At 36.0% G+C, this 15,949-nt stretch overlaps 1 protein-coding gene across 2 annotated transcripts in view; it reads right to left on the bottom strand.

Moving 5' to 3' along the window:
- GLRB (glycine receptor beta) overlaps window positions 1-15,574 on the bottom strand; it is a 48,869-nt gene extending 33,295 nt beyond the window's left edge. The window contains exons 1-2 of one of the 2 annotated variants that reach the window (XM_016138673.2): window positions 15,417-15,574; window positions 13,598-13,748 (exon numbers count right to left, since the gene is read on the bottom strand). In XM_016138673.2, the coding sequence (XP_015994159.1) occupies window positions 13,598-13,719 (122 nt within the window). In that variant the 5' untranslated portion in view covers window positions 13,720-13,748; window positions 15,417-15,574. Of the gene's footprint in view, window positions 1-13,597; window positions 13,749-14,967; window positions 15,224-15,416 lie in introns of those variants that run through there. The other variant, XM_016138674.2, reaches the window with a different exon arrangement.
- Window positions 15,575-15,949: the final 375 nt, after the last annotated feature.

Below are 15,949 nucleotides of genomic sequence, written 5' to 3'. Positions count from 1 at the left end.
GACAACACACCCAGACTTTGTCATAAACTATCATATTTCCTGTTTGTTTTTCTAAGGGCCCATTCATCTTTCCTAAAATCGTTTATTCCAACTTAAGTGGCCTATGTCCCTCCTCCCGTCCTCCTATTAGATGATATATAAGCTCCTAAATTTCTCTACTTTTTTGTGTATTCACTTTTTTTTTTTTTGCTCTGGTGCTCCATGCATATATTAAAACAATAAATTTGCATCCCTTCTCTCCTGTTAATCTGCCTGTTCCCAGTTTATTTAATAGACCCAGCTATAAGCTATAAGCTGCATCAAACTCATTTTCTAGCTATTCTAACTCACTACCAAATTTTGTCTTTCCTCCATTTACTAGCTCAGAATAAATCTTCCTTCCTGAAATATTGTAACTTCCACTCCTTATTGTACTAATCTAAAACCAACCTCTCCTTTAAGATTGGCTTTCTAAAATCTTGCCTCAATGAATACACCCTACTCTAATGAATACATGTTAGCAATGATTTTGTAGCTTCTTTTCCTATCTATTTGTATATTACCAATTAGACTGGATGCAGACAGTATGATTCTTGAGAAAATTATAGCTTCTATATTTGGTAATTGCTGATACTGCTTGTGTAGTACTATATACACATTGGTTCAAGCATCAAGCACTTTCCATCTGCCAGCTTTTCTAAGTAGACCAGCCTCAAGATACCTGCATGTGCTATAGCGGTGGCATCTCCACACATCAATTCCAGATGAAGAGCATTTCTTCCTGTGGTGTCCTCTTAGGAGAAAGGACATTTTTTCCCCCCTCAGAAGCTTCCCAGCTTTGGACATTGTTGAACAAATGATTGGCCAGGAGGAAGAAACAATCATGATTGGCTCAGATAATAATCTAGTATGAAATAGATATCGGATAACCAACCATCCTGTCCTTGACATTCTTTCATTTCATGATTACAGAAGAGATATAAGCCATACAGAGAGCTGTTTTTCGGTCGTGTAAAAGAGAAAAGCCAGACTGGTAAAAGAATGGGTAGTAGGTGAGTAAACGGAGCAATAGAGCACGTGGTATATGTGGAAATGAAGACACAGCAAGGTTACTAGATGTATCTAAAGTGGTAGAAGGAAACCTGATAATCCCTATTCCTACTTAATGTTTTATAATAAGCCTGCCATGATGGAAGTGAAATATTACCTACCGTCTTATTACCATCTGCCCATATATTGTTTTATATTGCTTTAGGACAATAATGTATATCACACCTTAAGTTCTGCTAGTCTTACTAATTTTTAAAAACCATTAGTCCTTTTTAGAATTTATCAGTGTCACTGTTCCCTCTAGCTATCTCCAAATGTTTATATTTTCTTCACAGTCCCCCACCCCCCAAATCTTAGTTGTTAACAACAAAAAAAAGTTGGTTGACAAATCTCTTGAAATTAAAAAATATATATATTCTATAGCTCCCTATCTTTTATTCTTATTCTTATTTTCATGTTTCTGATGCAGGTAACTTGATATAAATAGTTTGCCCTTCTCTGTATTAGAATTTCAGAGACGTTTTAAAATTTAAGTAAAACTTCATGTAATTTATACTCGCCTGCATGAATTTAGGGATTTTTCCTACCTTAAAAAATAGAGAAATCATATTTTTTCACTTGGTCAATACTAAAATTACATTAAAATCATCTCTATACATTGAAAAACATCTTAAGAGTGAGATGCCTATACCTCTTTCTTTCAAAAAGCTGAAAAAATTTGCAGGTAGCACATTTTCCTATATCCGCATTTTACTATATATAACCTTATAATTTGGAAAGAAACTAGTAGTACATACGCAAAATAAGCAGGAACAAGAAGAGTTAAATGATTTTAACTAGGTCAGACAATGCTAGTTTTGTTATTAGAGCCTTCATATTCTGAACCTCAATCCAGTGTTTTATCTATCCGACTATGCCATTTTATTTCAAGAAATCTATCAACAATTATGATATTATTACAAAACAGGATTTATTTCATGGAAATATGATATTAATTTAAGAAAATAACTTACTCTACTTAGGCAATGTGATCAAATGACTAGAGAAAATAATGTTTTATATCAAAAGCCTTTTTACAACCAATCCTCTTTTGTTCACTTGCCTAAACTTGAACTGATGTCATTACTGATATGTAAAGTTATGGAAGGAATGTAGCGGGCTGTATAGCTGTATGATGTCATGTTTTCCAGCACTAAAGGAAAATCCAGAAATTTCTTTCCAAAGGGGGAAGCTCATTTTTCTATTAACTGTAGAATGTTCATATTTTACATGACCCTTTAGTGATCGCATTGCTAAGTTCCATTTCAAAACTGGGGTGTATGAGTATATTGTCTTAATCTCCTCCCTCAAAACAGGAATCTGAGTCCAAAGGGATTGTTTTGTTTTCCATAGTTATAAATGCTACAACAATGGTCAAAGTTCTTCTCAGACCTGAATGTGATAAGGCATGTGTCAGCATTAGTAATCTGGGTGTGAGAGCTGCAAAGCTTTCAGCTGGACATAAACTGAAGCAAGCAGAAAACAGCAAGAAAAGAGTCAAGTATGTAAAATGTGTGGGTTGTATTATTTCCCCTCTTTAATCTAGGGCAATGATTCTTTACCTTCTTTTCAGGTTATACACACTGCTGAGAATCTGATTTAAACTATGTTCTTCCCTGAAAAATATACAAAGTTTGTAATGCTGAGCTTCATGTAAACAAATGTTGGTCTTCTCATCTAAAGTGAGTGGAAAAAGAAGATTAAAAAAAAAATCAGTTATCTTGTAGTGAAAGAAAGTAAGCTCAGAAGAAAAATGTGATGAGATTATGGCAAAGGGACACAAAAGCCAACTGAATGAGCTCCCAATGGCCAAATGTGAATGACTTGAGTGATAAAATATAGTATTGGGTTATATTCTGAACTATAAAATAAAATCTATGAGTCCATATATATATATATACGGCTCTTAAAAACACATAACCCCAGTCTAATTAATCATTAGAAAAACATCGGACGAATCCCAACAGAGTGACATTTTACAAAATACCTGCATAGTACATCTCAAAACTATCATGGTCATTAAAACAAAAACAAAAACGAAAACAAAAACAAAACAAGAAAAGTCTGAGAAACTGTCAAAGCCAAGAGGAGCCTAAGATTAGATGTAATGTAATATCCAGAACAGGATTCTGGAAGAGCAAAAGGACATTAGGTAAAAACTAAAGAAATCTGACTTTAGTTAATAACAGTGTATCCAGCACTTGTTCTTTAATTGTAAAAACTATACCATACTAAAGTAAGATGTTAGTAATAGGGGAAACTAAATGCAGGGTATTTGTGAGCTCTGTAGTATTTGAACAATTTTTTCTATAAATCTAAAGTTGTTCTAAAATAAAAAGTGTACTTAAGAAGAAAAAGGAGCAGAGGGCCACAGACCTTAACAGATCCCTCGCCAAAGAAGATATACAGATGGCAAATAAGCATATGAAAAGACGCTCTAAGTTATAGGTCATCAGTGCAAATTAAAACAATGAGATACTACTACACACCTTGTAGAATGATGAAAATCCAGAACACTGACAACACCAAATACAAATGAGGATGTGGAACAACAGGACCTCTCATTTATTGTTAGTGAGAATGCAAAATGGTACAACCACTTTGAAAGACCTTTGGTCTTTTTTAAAAATAAAAATTAAAAATACTCTTCCTATCTGATCCAGCAATCTTGCTCCTTGGTAATATCCAAAAGAGATAAAAACAATATTCACACAAAAAACCTGCAAACAATGTTTATAACAGCTTTATTCATAATTGCCGAAACCTGGAAGTAACCAAGATGTCCTTCAGTAGATGAATAGATAAACTCTGGTACATTCAGACAATGGACTATTATTCAGTGTGAAAAAAAGGAATGAGCTATCAAGCCATGAAAAGACATGGCTAACTGTTTGATCCCAAGTATATGACAATCTTGAAAAAGCTAAGCTATAGAGATAGTAAAAAGATCAGTAGTTGCCAGGGGTTGAGGGAAAAGGGGAAATAGGCAGAGCACAGATTTTTAGGGCAGTGAAAATACTCTTCTAGATAATCAGATAAATATGCATACTAAAACATACACTTTTATATATTCAGGTAACAAACTAAGTCAGTAGTTATTTATGAATCCAGATAATCGAGGGGTTTCTATAGAATATTTTTGTTTTGTATTTTCTTAACTGTAGTATAATTTATTATTACCTCTCTTGACAGCTTCTGTATTTATCTCCCATTCTATTTTTACGGATTAAACTGTGAACAGAAGGTTTGTGAATACAAGCAGTGAGTGAAACCTTTTACATTAGTTGAATTTAATTAGTTTATATTTATTAGAAAAGAATGTGTTTATGGGTACATGTCTATGTGTGTGGCAAAGTCTGTTATGTTATTATAGGCCAAGAATCATAATTAAGAACAGTGTTCCACAAAATTCATTTTATTTATTCCCCCCTAGTTGGGCTTAAGGAACTTTTGGATCCTGTAGAAACATTTTGAAATCTTGTTTAACTTCAATTATGCAATTACATCATCTGTGGCTCAAAGAAAAATGTTTTTCACAAAATAGAAACATCTATTCGGAGAGGTGCTGGATTTCAGATACTAGCGATTTCCAAATCTCATCAAAGGCTACGGTCTTTTTAAACTTCGTATCACATGTGAGATCACTAGTACTATGAATTCTATGAGTATCTTCTACTTATATGGTATGTTTCTCAAACAGTGCAAAGCACTATACATTCTCACTACTTCTCATTAGTTTGTTAATTTGATACAAACCTCATGACACAGGGAGTTTAACTAAAGTCCGAACCCAAATAAAAAGTTTATCATGCAATTACTTTTCATACTATACAAAAATAGTATTATATCCTGGCCTAGCAAATAAAAATCCACAGTAACTCTCCTAAGTCTGCTACTAACTACAGCTTGAAAAGTACTTATCCTTCCTCAATATTCCATGCATGGCATAAATATAAAATGTTTCTCCTCTGGCTTAATAGAAATGGCAATAAGATAAACCCATACTCACATAATAAAGCTGAGTTAAGTGTGGGTATAATGGAAGAAACACTTGTCTGACAGTCAAGAGACTGGTGTTCTAACTCCAGACAGGCTAAAAAATTCTCGTATGATATGGGGCAAATCACTTACCCTCTCTCAGCCTCAGTCTCCTCACCTTTTAATCAAAGGTTTAAGTGGGGGTGATTTCTAAAATCCCATCCAGGCGATAACCCAGCTCTACCTGTAGTAGCTACTATGGTGCTGCATTTCCCAAATGGCCCCTTGAGAACTGAGGCTGCTGCCAGGAATGTTGGCTGCATAGGGTTCTGAGTGGAGTCCCTTCTGGAACAGTCTTCAGGTGAGGGAAGGTGTCTTGCCCTGGAGGCAATTCACATCCAAAGACTTTGATATGGGGATACAAAAGGATCGGAGTTTCTTTTTACTATTGGAGACAACTCTGAGAGGCCATCCCAGCTTCAGGCTCCCAGTGGCATTAACTGATGTGTCAGGTGCAGCTGCATTGTTCCTGTGTTTGAACTCGGTTTCCTCACCCACAAGAGGTGTTGTTCCAAAAGTGATTGCTCTCTGCATGTAAATTGTCTCAGGGTCTTTTTCTGAGAAAATTCAGGCTATAAGATCAACTAAATAATAAGATTCCTTAAAGAACAAAAGCTTAACCATCATGCAACTGTCAACATGCTACATTTTTCTTTTGCTTTAGTCATTTTTGAATTCATTTAACCAAGTTCTTGAGCATTTATTATATGCCATGCATGGTGCCATATGCTTGTTACGCATTTAAGAATCAAACACTATTTTCGATTATTTTCATATTAAAGTGGCATTTAAAACTGTGGGTTCAGATGAATTTATCTATTGAGTCTCAGCTTTGGCCATACATTGAATTCGTGTAAGAAACTCTGCAAACTACCGATGCCTAGCCCCACCTCCACCTCCAGATTTAATTAGTTTGGGATGAGGCCCAGCATCAGGATTTGAAAAGTTCAGATGATTCTAACAGTCAGATGAGTCACTTATAAAAAAAAAAAGAGAGTTTACAGTGAGGGAGGACATAGAATTGAAACATGAGGCACTCCAAGATTTTATGAACAGATGAAGGAAACTAAGACAACAATTAAGGCAAAGAATAAACTGCCCGAGGGGGAGGAGGAAATCCAGAAGTGTGTAGTGTCAACAGAACTCAAGGAAAAATAATATTTTATGGAAGGGTTAATTAAGAAGACCAAATGTCAGGGAGAGAGGTTCAGATAAGGACTGAAAACTCTCTGCGGGATTTAGCAAAAGGGTGAGGGGTTTCTTCAGCTGAGAAAGAGACAGAAGCCAGATTGGAGCAGATCAAATAGTGAGTAGGAGTAAAGGAAATGGAATGAGGGAGTCCATCTATTGAAAAGTTTGACTAGGAGTGACTTCAGCAAGATAAAATAGGAAGCTCTGGACCTTCCTTTCCCCCACGGACAAACTGACTCAACAGCAATGCACAGATCAATTACCTTTGTCAGAAATCCAGAAACTACTTGAGAGGCTTCTATACCTAACTAGCTGCAATGAAACTAATAGGGAAAGTAGAGACACCCTCTCTCCATAATCCCTACTGCCAGACAGCACAGAAGGCTTCCACCTAGAGGGAACCTTCAACTCCCAGCTTCTTCCTGAGGAGGGAAAGAGTATTGATCTCACATCTACACCCCAGCTTTTCTAGATGCTACCCTAAGGACCAGCTTCTATCTCGCTTGTTTTGGAGCAATGACAGGGACCAGTATATGCCTGTCCCCTGGGGACAACAGAGAATCAAGCAGCAGTTGGGACAGGTGAAGCTCACCACAGCTCCAAGCTCGCCCCTTTAATGCACAGCATCTGGGCCATAAACTACATTTCCTCCCTGTATCTGCACACCATTGTCATTGTATTCACAATAGCCACATGTAGAAACAACCTAAATGTCCATCGACAGAAGAATGGATTTTTATAAAATATATGATATTTTTTAAAAAATATATGATATATATTTTTAAAAATATATATATGGTATACACATACAATGAAATAGTATTCACCCTTAAAAAAGGAAATCCTACTATATGCAACAACACGGATGAACCTTGAGGGCATTATGCTAAGTGTAGTAAGTCAGTCACAGTTGCACAAATACTGCATGATCTTATTTATATGAAGCATCTACAATAGTCAAACTCATAGAAGCAAAGAACACAATGGTAATTGCCTGGGGTGAGGGGGAAATGGGGAGTTGCTAATCAACAGGTAAATTTTCAGTTATAGAAGGTGAGTAATTCTAGAGATCAGTTATACAATATTGTGCCTACAAATAACAGTACTGTATTGCACACTAAAAAAATCTGTTAAAAGGGTAGATCTCATGTTAAGTGTCTACACCACAATAATTTTAAAATGACTTCTAGTTACAACCCCCTAAAATGAAAAACAGTTGAATTAGTTTGCCTTTTTTTTTGGCTGAACCAAATGGCTGATTCCTTGAACTATTTGCATAACTATTGTTTGGAAATAAAATTTAATTTCTTGGCTTTCTTCTAAGGAGAATCTGGCACATGGAGAGATAAAAAGTAAACGCCAGTGGGACTAAATGTCATTTGATACAGCTCCTAAATACTTCAACTTTGAAAATTAATAAATCTACTTTTTCCACTTCCCCCCTCACAAGAAAATAAAAGTCTGAGTATATGGCTTCTAGTAAAAGAGAAAGAGTGACTCAAGATAGATGTGTTTCAGAGACACGTTGCATTTTCCTATGCATTAGTCTGTAATACAAAACTCAAGTTGAGTGGGAAAATCTGAAAAAGTTAATCCCCCCCCAAATAGGAGTCAGTGAGTTCTAAATGATGGGTGAAAAAAATTTTCCTTAGATGAGAGGATTCTTTCGCCATAAGGAGGGAAGGGAATAGAGGGAGAGGCAATATGGGCAGGATCGTATGCCCGGTAGCGGAAAACTGAGTCAGACGGATTTAGTGTCCTCTTTGAAAGCTTCAAGCCAACAATTCAGAACAATTTTCTTTATCTGCCATAATGTAAGAATACTTACATGAGCATCTGGAAGATAAAATAATGAAATATACTGCACTGTATTTTAAAACAGTTCAGAACCTTAAAGGTAATCAAATATACATTAATGTGACTGATTTTGAAATTTATTTTTAAAGGTATTATGATACCATATCCAGCATTGTTACAAATGATTAATGACATGATTAATGTCATCAATCACCCATATTTTGTTAACATTTTTTTTGGGGGGGGATGTTCCTTGAATGTAAATTTTTAAGAGTTAAAACTACTTTTCCCTCACAAAACTCATACTTAGATAGAAGTACATATTGTGAATATACTACACTTATAGTATTCCACAAATACTTAGTAAGTCATTCAACAAATATTTAGTGAGTCATTCAACTAATATTTAGTGTGTGCCTACCACAGCCAGGCATTTCCTAGGCCCTGGGAAAATACCGGCAAACAAAACATACAATAACACCTGCTCTATGAAACTCGACCCCTGATTCATGAGTGTTGGCTACAGAATAGGTATCAAAAAGTCCCCATTTCCCATTCCTTAAAGAATACTATTCAGTGCTATGGTTTGTTTTGATATGGTTCCCAATAACCATTATCCCAGGTCTAGTCACATTTATAAAAAGGTAACGGTTATTCCAATGTCATGGTAAATATCTTCATTTCTAATTTAATTAGTTTGCTTGCTTTCCCCTTTTTCTCATGTGTGGTTTCTTGTTTACTATTTTATTTAATCTTAGAATTAGAAACAAAATTGAGGCTGAACTAGAAAAAGCTGACATAGGTGAAGCCATTTTAAAATAGAGCCAGAGCAGCCATTCCGGAGAAACTGCTTACAAGTCTTGCTTCTTGAATACTTGGAATGTCTGAATTGGGCAAAACAACCTCTGGACTGAGCGAAAGCAACACTGTCTTACAAACCGTCATCTGTAAAACTAACAGGAAAGCAGACATCCTGCCTGAAAGAACTGTTAATTATGGGGCAGCTAAAGAATAACTCAGTTTGTTGACAATAACAGAAATTCCTTTCCTCTATTCATGTAACCATTTTCCTTCCTTTTCACATAAAAAGCCTTTGTCTTCATTCTGTAATCAGAATGCAATTTTGGTTTCTGCTTAAATCTGTGCCCTCAAATTACAATTCTGTGATCTCAAATAAACGGTGGTGCCTCTTGTTTTGGCTTTTTATTTTTAGATTAACAATACTACATCAATGAAAATCCCAGCATTTTGTCTCCATATGTTTGAAAATAGAGAAGCTGATTCTAAAATTCATATAGAGAGACAAAGGACCTAAAATAGCCAAGGTAATACTGAAGAAGAACAAAGCTAGAGGACATGGAAGGATTCCACTACAGTAATAAGAAAGTGCATGACTGGCACAGGTGAGCAGTAAGAGACTCAATGGTACAGCTGCAGTTTAGAAAGTATGGCCTTTTCAATAAATGTGCTGCATTAAGTGCCTATTTTAAGTCTTGACCCTATCCCACATCATGCACTAAAAACAAATTGAAGTGGATTACAGAACTCAGTGTGAAACATAAAACAATAAAGATTCTAGAGAAAATAATAAACTATCTTCATGACTTTGGAGTAGAGAAAGATTTCTGAAATAAAACACAAACGCATTTTAAAAGATTAATAAATCAGACTTCATTAAAAGTAAGTAGTTCATCAGAAGACACTTAAGAAAGTAAAAAATGCATGACAAAAGATTGGTGAAGAGATTCGTAGTAATATACCTGACAAAGAATTCTATTTAGAATATGTAAGGAACGTCTACATATCAATAAGAAGAAACCGAACAAGTTTTTTTTAAAGTGAGCAAATTTGAAAAGGCACCTATGAAAGTGAATAACTAAAAGTTCAATATACATATAAAAAGGTGTTCAGCAACATTAATCAAGAAAGTTAAAATTAAAATTATAATGTCATATTTTATACCCATACCAGATGGCTAAAATTAAAATGACCGCTGATAATATCAAGTTTTGATAAGGATGTAAAAGCAACTGGAACTCACGCACAGGTGATGGAAATAGAATTGGAAAACTGCCCTTGCCTTCTAAAGTTCAATATACTTATACTCTATGATTCAGAAATTTCATTTCTGAATCCATGAGTATAAATATTATCTTCAGTTTAGATGAGTGTTTCCATATGTATGGTCTGCAGTCATTGATAAAATGTTGAAGCTGATAAGTCCAAAATTTACCAGGAAACATCATCTGGGTTGAAGACATTCCACTAATTATACAGTTGTTAACCCATCTAGTTTTAATATTAAGACCACATTTCTGAATTTGAGACAGTAAGGTAGAAAGAGGAAGTTTAAGATGATCTCCAGGATTTGGATGGGAAAGGTCATGATGCTACAATTTGCTGTGAAATGAAACACCGTATTGGGAGTGGCAGGGAGGATTTTTGAACTCAGGTTTTCCCATTTTAAGCAGACTTTGAGGTCAAGATAAGATGGCCAGGTAGAAATGTTGAATGTGTACTATGGCTGGACATAGAGACTTAGGAGTTAACAGTGACTAGATGGTAGTTACAGCCATAGATTTGGACAAAATCACTCAGACAGAAGGTATAGAAAATCAGAGGAAAGACCAATAGATTAGGGTCAATGTCAATTCAAGCTGTAAATTAGAAAGCTGTACCCAAGTACTTAATCTAATATTTTTTCTAATTTAAAGTTTATTTCTTATTTATTAATATATATTAAAATTTTTATATAATTTATAATAAAAATTAGAAAGCAAATGTATTAGGTAGTTTGTCAGTGTTATACTGCTGTTTCATTTACACATCAAAGAACAAAGAATAATAGTATATATTTATGATTTTATAGCATCTCAAAACAATTTTTTTTAAATATAGTAAAGACCAGGAAAAGTTTATGATATAATTCAAGCTCAACATCAAAATTATACCCTAGAATATTAAGGACTCCACGTTCTCTATTTCTTCCATATTTTAAAACATTCATTTCCTTTACGTACAGTCTTTGGGCGAAAATATTGTCATACCAGAAAAATGGGGACATTTTCACTCATGTTTGCTACACTTATATGACACATGAATGCATATGTCTACATAACACAATTGTTTGATCAACTACTTAAAACTTTTTTTAAATAAATCAAATTGTCCCTGGGCAAGGATTTCACCATATTGAAGAGTATTATGATAGTCTGTACCTAATTTCTGAGTTTAGTAACCTTAAATTTTTCTCTTAGGTTTTATACTTAATCGAAGTACACAAAATGGGCAAACTATCATCCTCTGAGATACAAATACTTTGCATGTCCTTTCATAGCACATAATTAAAGCTGAGATTTTAATCTGGATGTTCAAAGAAATTTAATATAATGGTTCCAATCCTAGCCAGAGAAAACTCTAGTTTTCTGAGTTCACAATTCAGTGATACTAAAATCAAAGTTCTTAATAAATGTTCAAACCCCTCCAAAATACAAATCTAATTCTCCAAGGTACATCTACTTTTTAGTAAGTCCAATTTTTGACAGCATCACCAATGGCAACTATTAGTAAAGGTTTATCTAGTCTCATAATTTAAAAAAATAAATAAATAAAATTTTATATGATGGTAGAACATTTCAAAGATAAAATTTCAATTAATTGCTCAGCATATCTAAAATACTGTGATAAGGCTTACCAGGTAGGTATATGTTGGGTTTTCCACTTGAAGATTTCCATATTTATCAAAAGAAAACCTTTATTGTTTCACTCTTTATCTACGAGATTTAACTTAAAATATCTGTCTTATATAACTATAGACACGGTAAGTACATACCATTGGTTTATATATAACACAATTTTAATAGCGCAGTTCTGAAAAGGGATAGAATGTCCTCTAAAAAAGCCTCTTGTACAACATATGGCAGTTATAAGGCTTGCCGATACTATCTTCAGAACTCTTTGATTCATAATATTTAATGGGGGGAAGAAGACATGAGCCCTATCAGTTTCCTCTAATAGAGAAATTTGCCTCTCCAAAGATGACTTGACACCAATCACAGAATCACCATGAGTACAAAATATACACTACAATTTGTGTAAAATATGTCAACATTTATCAGATAAAAGATTAATGGTAAAGAACACCTAAAACATGAGAATGTGTCCTCTTACTTGGGAAGACTAAAGCCAACAATCTCCAGTTCCCTAAAATGCTAATCTCCTGGTTGTGGCAAAAAACTGCAGCAGTGAAAAATAGTTATAGTTGCAGATGATGGTCACTCTGGAACCTTCCCCCACAAGACACTTTGTACCCAATTGGGCGGATGTCTGTGGAGGGACACATGAATATAACTCAGAGCTGTTCCATCACATACCCAGAAATCTGGTCCAGACATCAAACTGTGTAGCACTGGAATAAACAGGACTATTAAAGCTGAAAATCAGGAGGTAATTCTTAATAGGGAGCCTCATTTAATGCTAGGCTTTATGTGGATTATAATACTGTCTCCAGACTTTTAGTCTCATATATCCATACATATATCCATTCCAAAATACCAAACCTAATATCCCTTCTTTATGAAATATACTTCCGAAGATGTATCTTAATATCTCTTACAGAACATCTATAAAACTATAATAATCCACATTCAAATGATAATATTACCTGTGATCAACATGGCCCTTAAAAATAATCTGTAACAGCAAATTTAATTTTTATTCCAGATCACTGTATGTATTAATTACCTAAAAGCACATTATATTTTGTCAAAGTTCTTTATGTATATACTGTTCAACTGCTCTAACTACTGGATATTATTTGCTGTTATTTAGTAATAATATTTTCCTATTCCTTAAAAAGAGTAAAAAACACAAAAGTCTGGGGTTTTTTTGTAGGAAGGAGTAGGTGATTAGGATTTAGGTTTTGCTTTTACGTGTAACTTCAAATTTAATGACCTATTGTTTGAGAAATAGCCTAAGTTCCTAATTTAAAAAGTCCTTTAACAACAACAACAAAAAATATTAAAATAGAAAAGTGATCCACCAAGTGAATTTTCTTGTGCCACGCATCAATATAAACTAAATAGACTTTAAAATCAGAGTTCAGCTGAAGTTTTAAATGAATATTCATTTCAGGAGTATTTTTTAAATCAACTTTTGAACTTGTATTTGGTCAAAGCATGGAAGGAATCTCAGTATCCAGTTAAAGTTGCACATTTAGGATAAGAAAGAAATAGTAACTTTTTCCACTTTGATAAAAGATATATAAAAATGTATAAGCCCAGGGCATAAACAAAACTTTGTAAAACTACCTTTAACACTGGAAATTAGCATTCAAGTTCTAAACCTCTCTACAGCTTATCATTTTCTACCTATGAAACAAATGGGCACATATTCTGATATGAAAAGTTCTGCTGATATCTATTTCAATAAATCACCTTACTTTGATTTAAAAAAAATGCAATAATATTTCTCCATATAAGAATATAAGACATGCAGAACATACGATGGGCATAGATACTGCTTCTTTTTCCCCTTCCCCTTCTTTGAAGACTTCTCTTTAGAATAGGCTTCTTCAACCCACAAGGAAATTAAAATAAAAAAGGCAATTGCCAATAAAAACTTCATCTTGAAAAGTTAAATTTCAGGAGATGGATCTACAAGAAAGAATAAGAAAACAATTACATTTTTTAAGCAAATAATTAACTACATGATACTTTATGACACTACATTACTACTCAATAGGATATTTGTACTTCAGATCCTCATTGTTCAATCCTATGTCATTATATACTTTGCGATGATTTAGCAGTAAATTATTAGTTTAAATGATAATGGTAGAAAATAAGACCCCAATGTGGTATAAAAGATAACTGTGTAATATTTCTGATTCTATAAATATATAGTATTATACATTGACATTGAATTGCACAGTATATAAATCTATGTTTAGAACAGTATCTTGAAGGATATTTAACACAGTGTTGAAATGGTTATCTCATGCTCATACGTTTGAATTCATTTTTGCTTCCTTTATTATTTCCTATACTGTTTGAATTTTACATGTATGATTTTTCATAAACAGTACAAACCATTTTAAAGAGAAGATAATTCTAAGTATTAAAGAACTGATAGAGATAAAAGAAATTAATTAATATCATAGAGTTTCACAGTCTAAATTCATTGTTTTTATTTACACACGCTAACATTGGAAGCTACCTTTTACTCTTAAAAGGGCATATATTGATTTACATTCGCTTTTTGGCTTTCCAACCTGCATGATACCAATGATTATTATTAAAAAAAAAAAAAAAACACGTGATTTCTAACTCCAGAAATTCTAGGTAACATTATATAAAATATTAAGTATGGTCAGACTTTTCCAAATAATCTTCTTAGCCATATTTTAATAACATTTTCCATGCTCAAATGAGAATTATATTCTTGCCAGAATCTGATGCATTAAAAAAAAAAAAAAATTAAGCCCCTACTAACACCAGAATATTTAAACCTCTTCTGTGTCCTTCAGTTCCAAACCACAAATTGTTTCTCCGTTGTTTTCTGCAGCGGGAGAGAGTTGTCACAGCCCTCGACATTAACTTAATTCCCATCTCACCCTTATAAATTTGCTTTTCCTATGTCATGTTTTTCATCTCCCTTTTTTCCAGGAATTATTTTCTCACATTTTATGTTTCACACACCCTAAAGCAAGCTGAGTCCTTTATAATGAAGACAACAGAGGGTGCTTATCAGGCCAAGAGCAACGACAGAAGGCTCTTCTCTGTCAATTTACAGCACTGGACGCTGCCTTCCCCCATCCTACGGTGGCATCTGCTTCCAGATACCTTTGCCCACAGCAGCAGGAACTTCTCCCACCTTCACGTCCTTCTCCAAGAAAACAGAAGGGCCATCCTGACGGTTTGTAGAGGCCATATAGAAATTCAACACTATGCCCTGTCTTCACCCCCAACCTTTCCAGGAGGACAGCTGCAATGACTGAAGGATCTTCACAAACAAACAACGCCAGGAGCCCTCCCCGCCAATCTCGCGCTCTCTAAGTATCCCGGGCCTCTCCATCCCTCCATCCCGAGTGTGTCCGCGGACGCCACCGCATCGGTGACCCGGCTGCAGCTGCCGGGCGCCCGGCGCCCCAGTACTCGCGCAGGGCAGCGCTCGCCTCCTCCCCCTGCACGCCGCAGTGCTCCTCGTTACTCCGCCACCCCAGGCTCGACCCAGTCTCTCCTCAGAGGCATTTATTCCGGTCCCCGCCACCCACCCCCATCCTCCCCAGCCCTCCCCTCCTCAGTGGAACCCCGGACACGTACCCCAGGCGCCGCCGCCCGCCGCCGCCCGTCGCCGCCAGGCCAGGACGAGGCGGCTCGGGGCCCAGACGGCGGTGGCTGTGGGGGTGCGGCGGGCGCAGAGCGGGGGCAGCTGCGTCCCCACCGCCCGCGCCACCGCCGAGCTCGGCTGACGCGCCTGCTCCGGTGGCGGAGCCTGCGCTGTGGCGCGCCGCTACCCCGCGCCCACGGCCACGGTCGGGGCTGCCGCGGGGACCGCCGGCCGTGTCTCTGGGGGCCGGGGACAGTGGGACAGCGGAACGGGGGCGGAAAGACGTGTCCTATACACCGGGGAAGGACGTCACAACACCTTCCCCTCCAGGAACTGGAGGGGTTTCGGAGCAGAAGAGATATAGTCCCCCTTTAGGGGACTAAAGACACCGGGGTGGGGGGGGGGGGGTGGTGGAAAGGACAGTGTTGGTACAGAAGAGATAAACTTTCCAGAAGCTGGAATCGTTTAGGGTCACCTTTGACCACTCGTGAAAAACAGTAGAACAACAAATGACCTTCCTGGACTA

Source organism: Rousettus aegyptiacus, unplaced genomic scaffold (assembly GCF_014176215.1).
Source record: "Rousettus aegyptiacus isolate mRouAeg1 unplaced genomic scaffold, mRouAeg1.p scaffold_m13_p_16, whole genome shotgun sequence".
NCBI lineage: Eukaryota > Metazoa > Chordata > Mammalia > Chiroptera > Pteropodidae > Rousettus > Rousettus aegyptiacus.
Note: the sequence above shows the minus strand (reverse complement) of the source record. Positions and strands in the feature narration are given on the sequence as shown.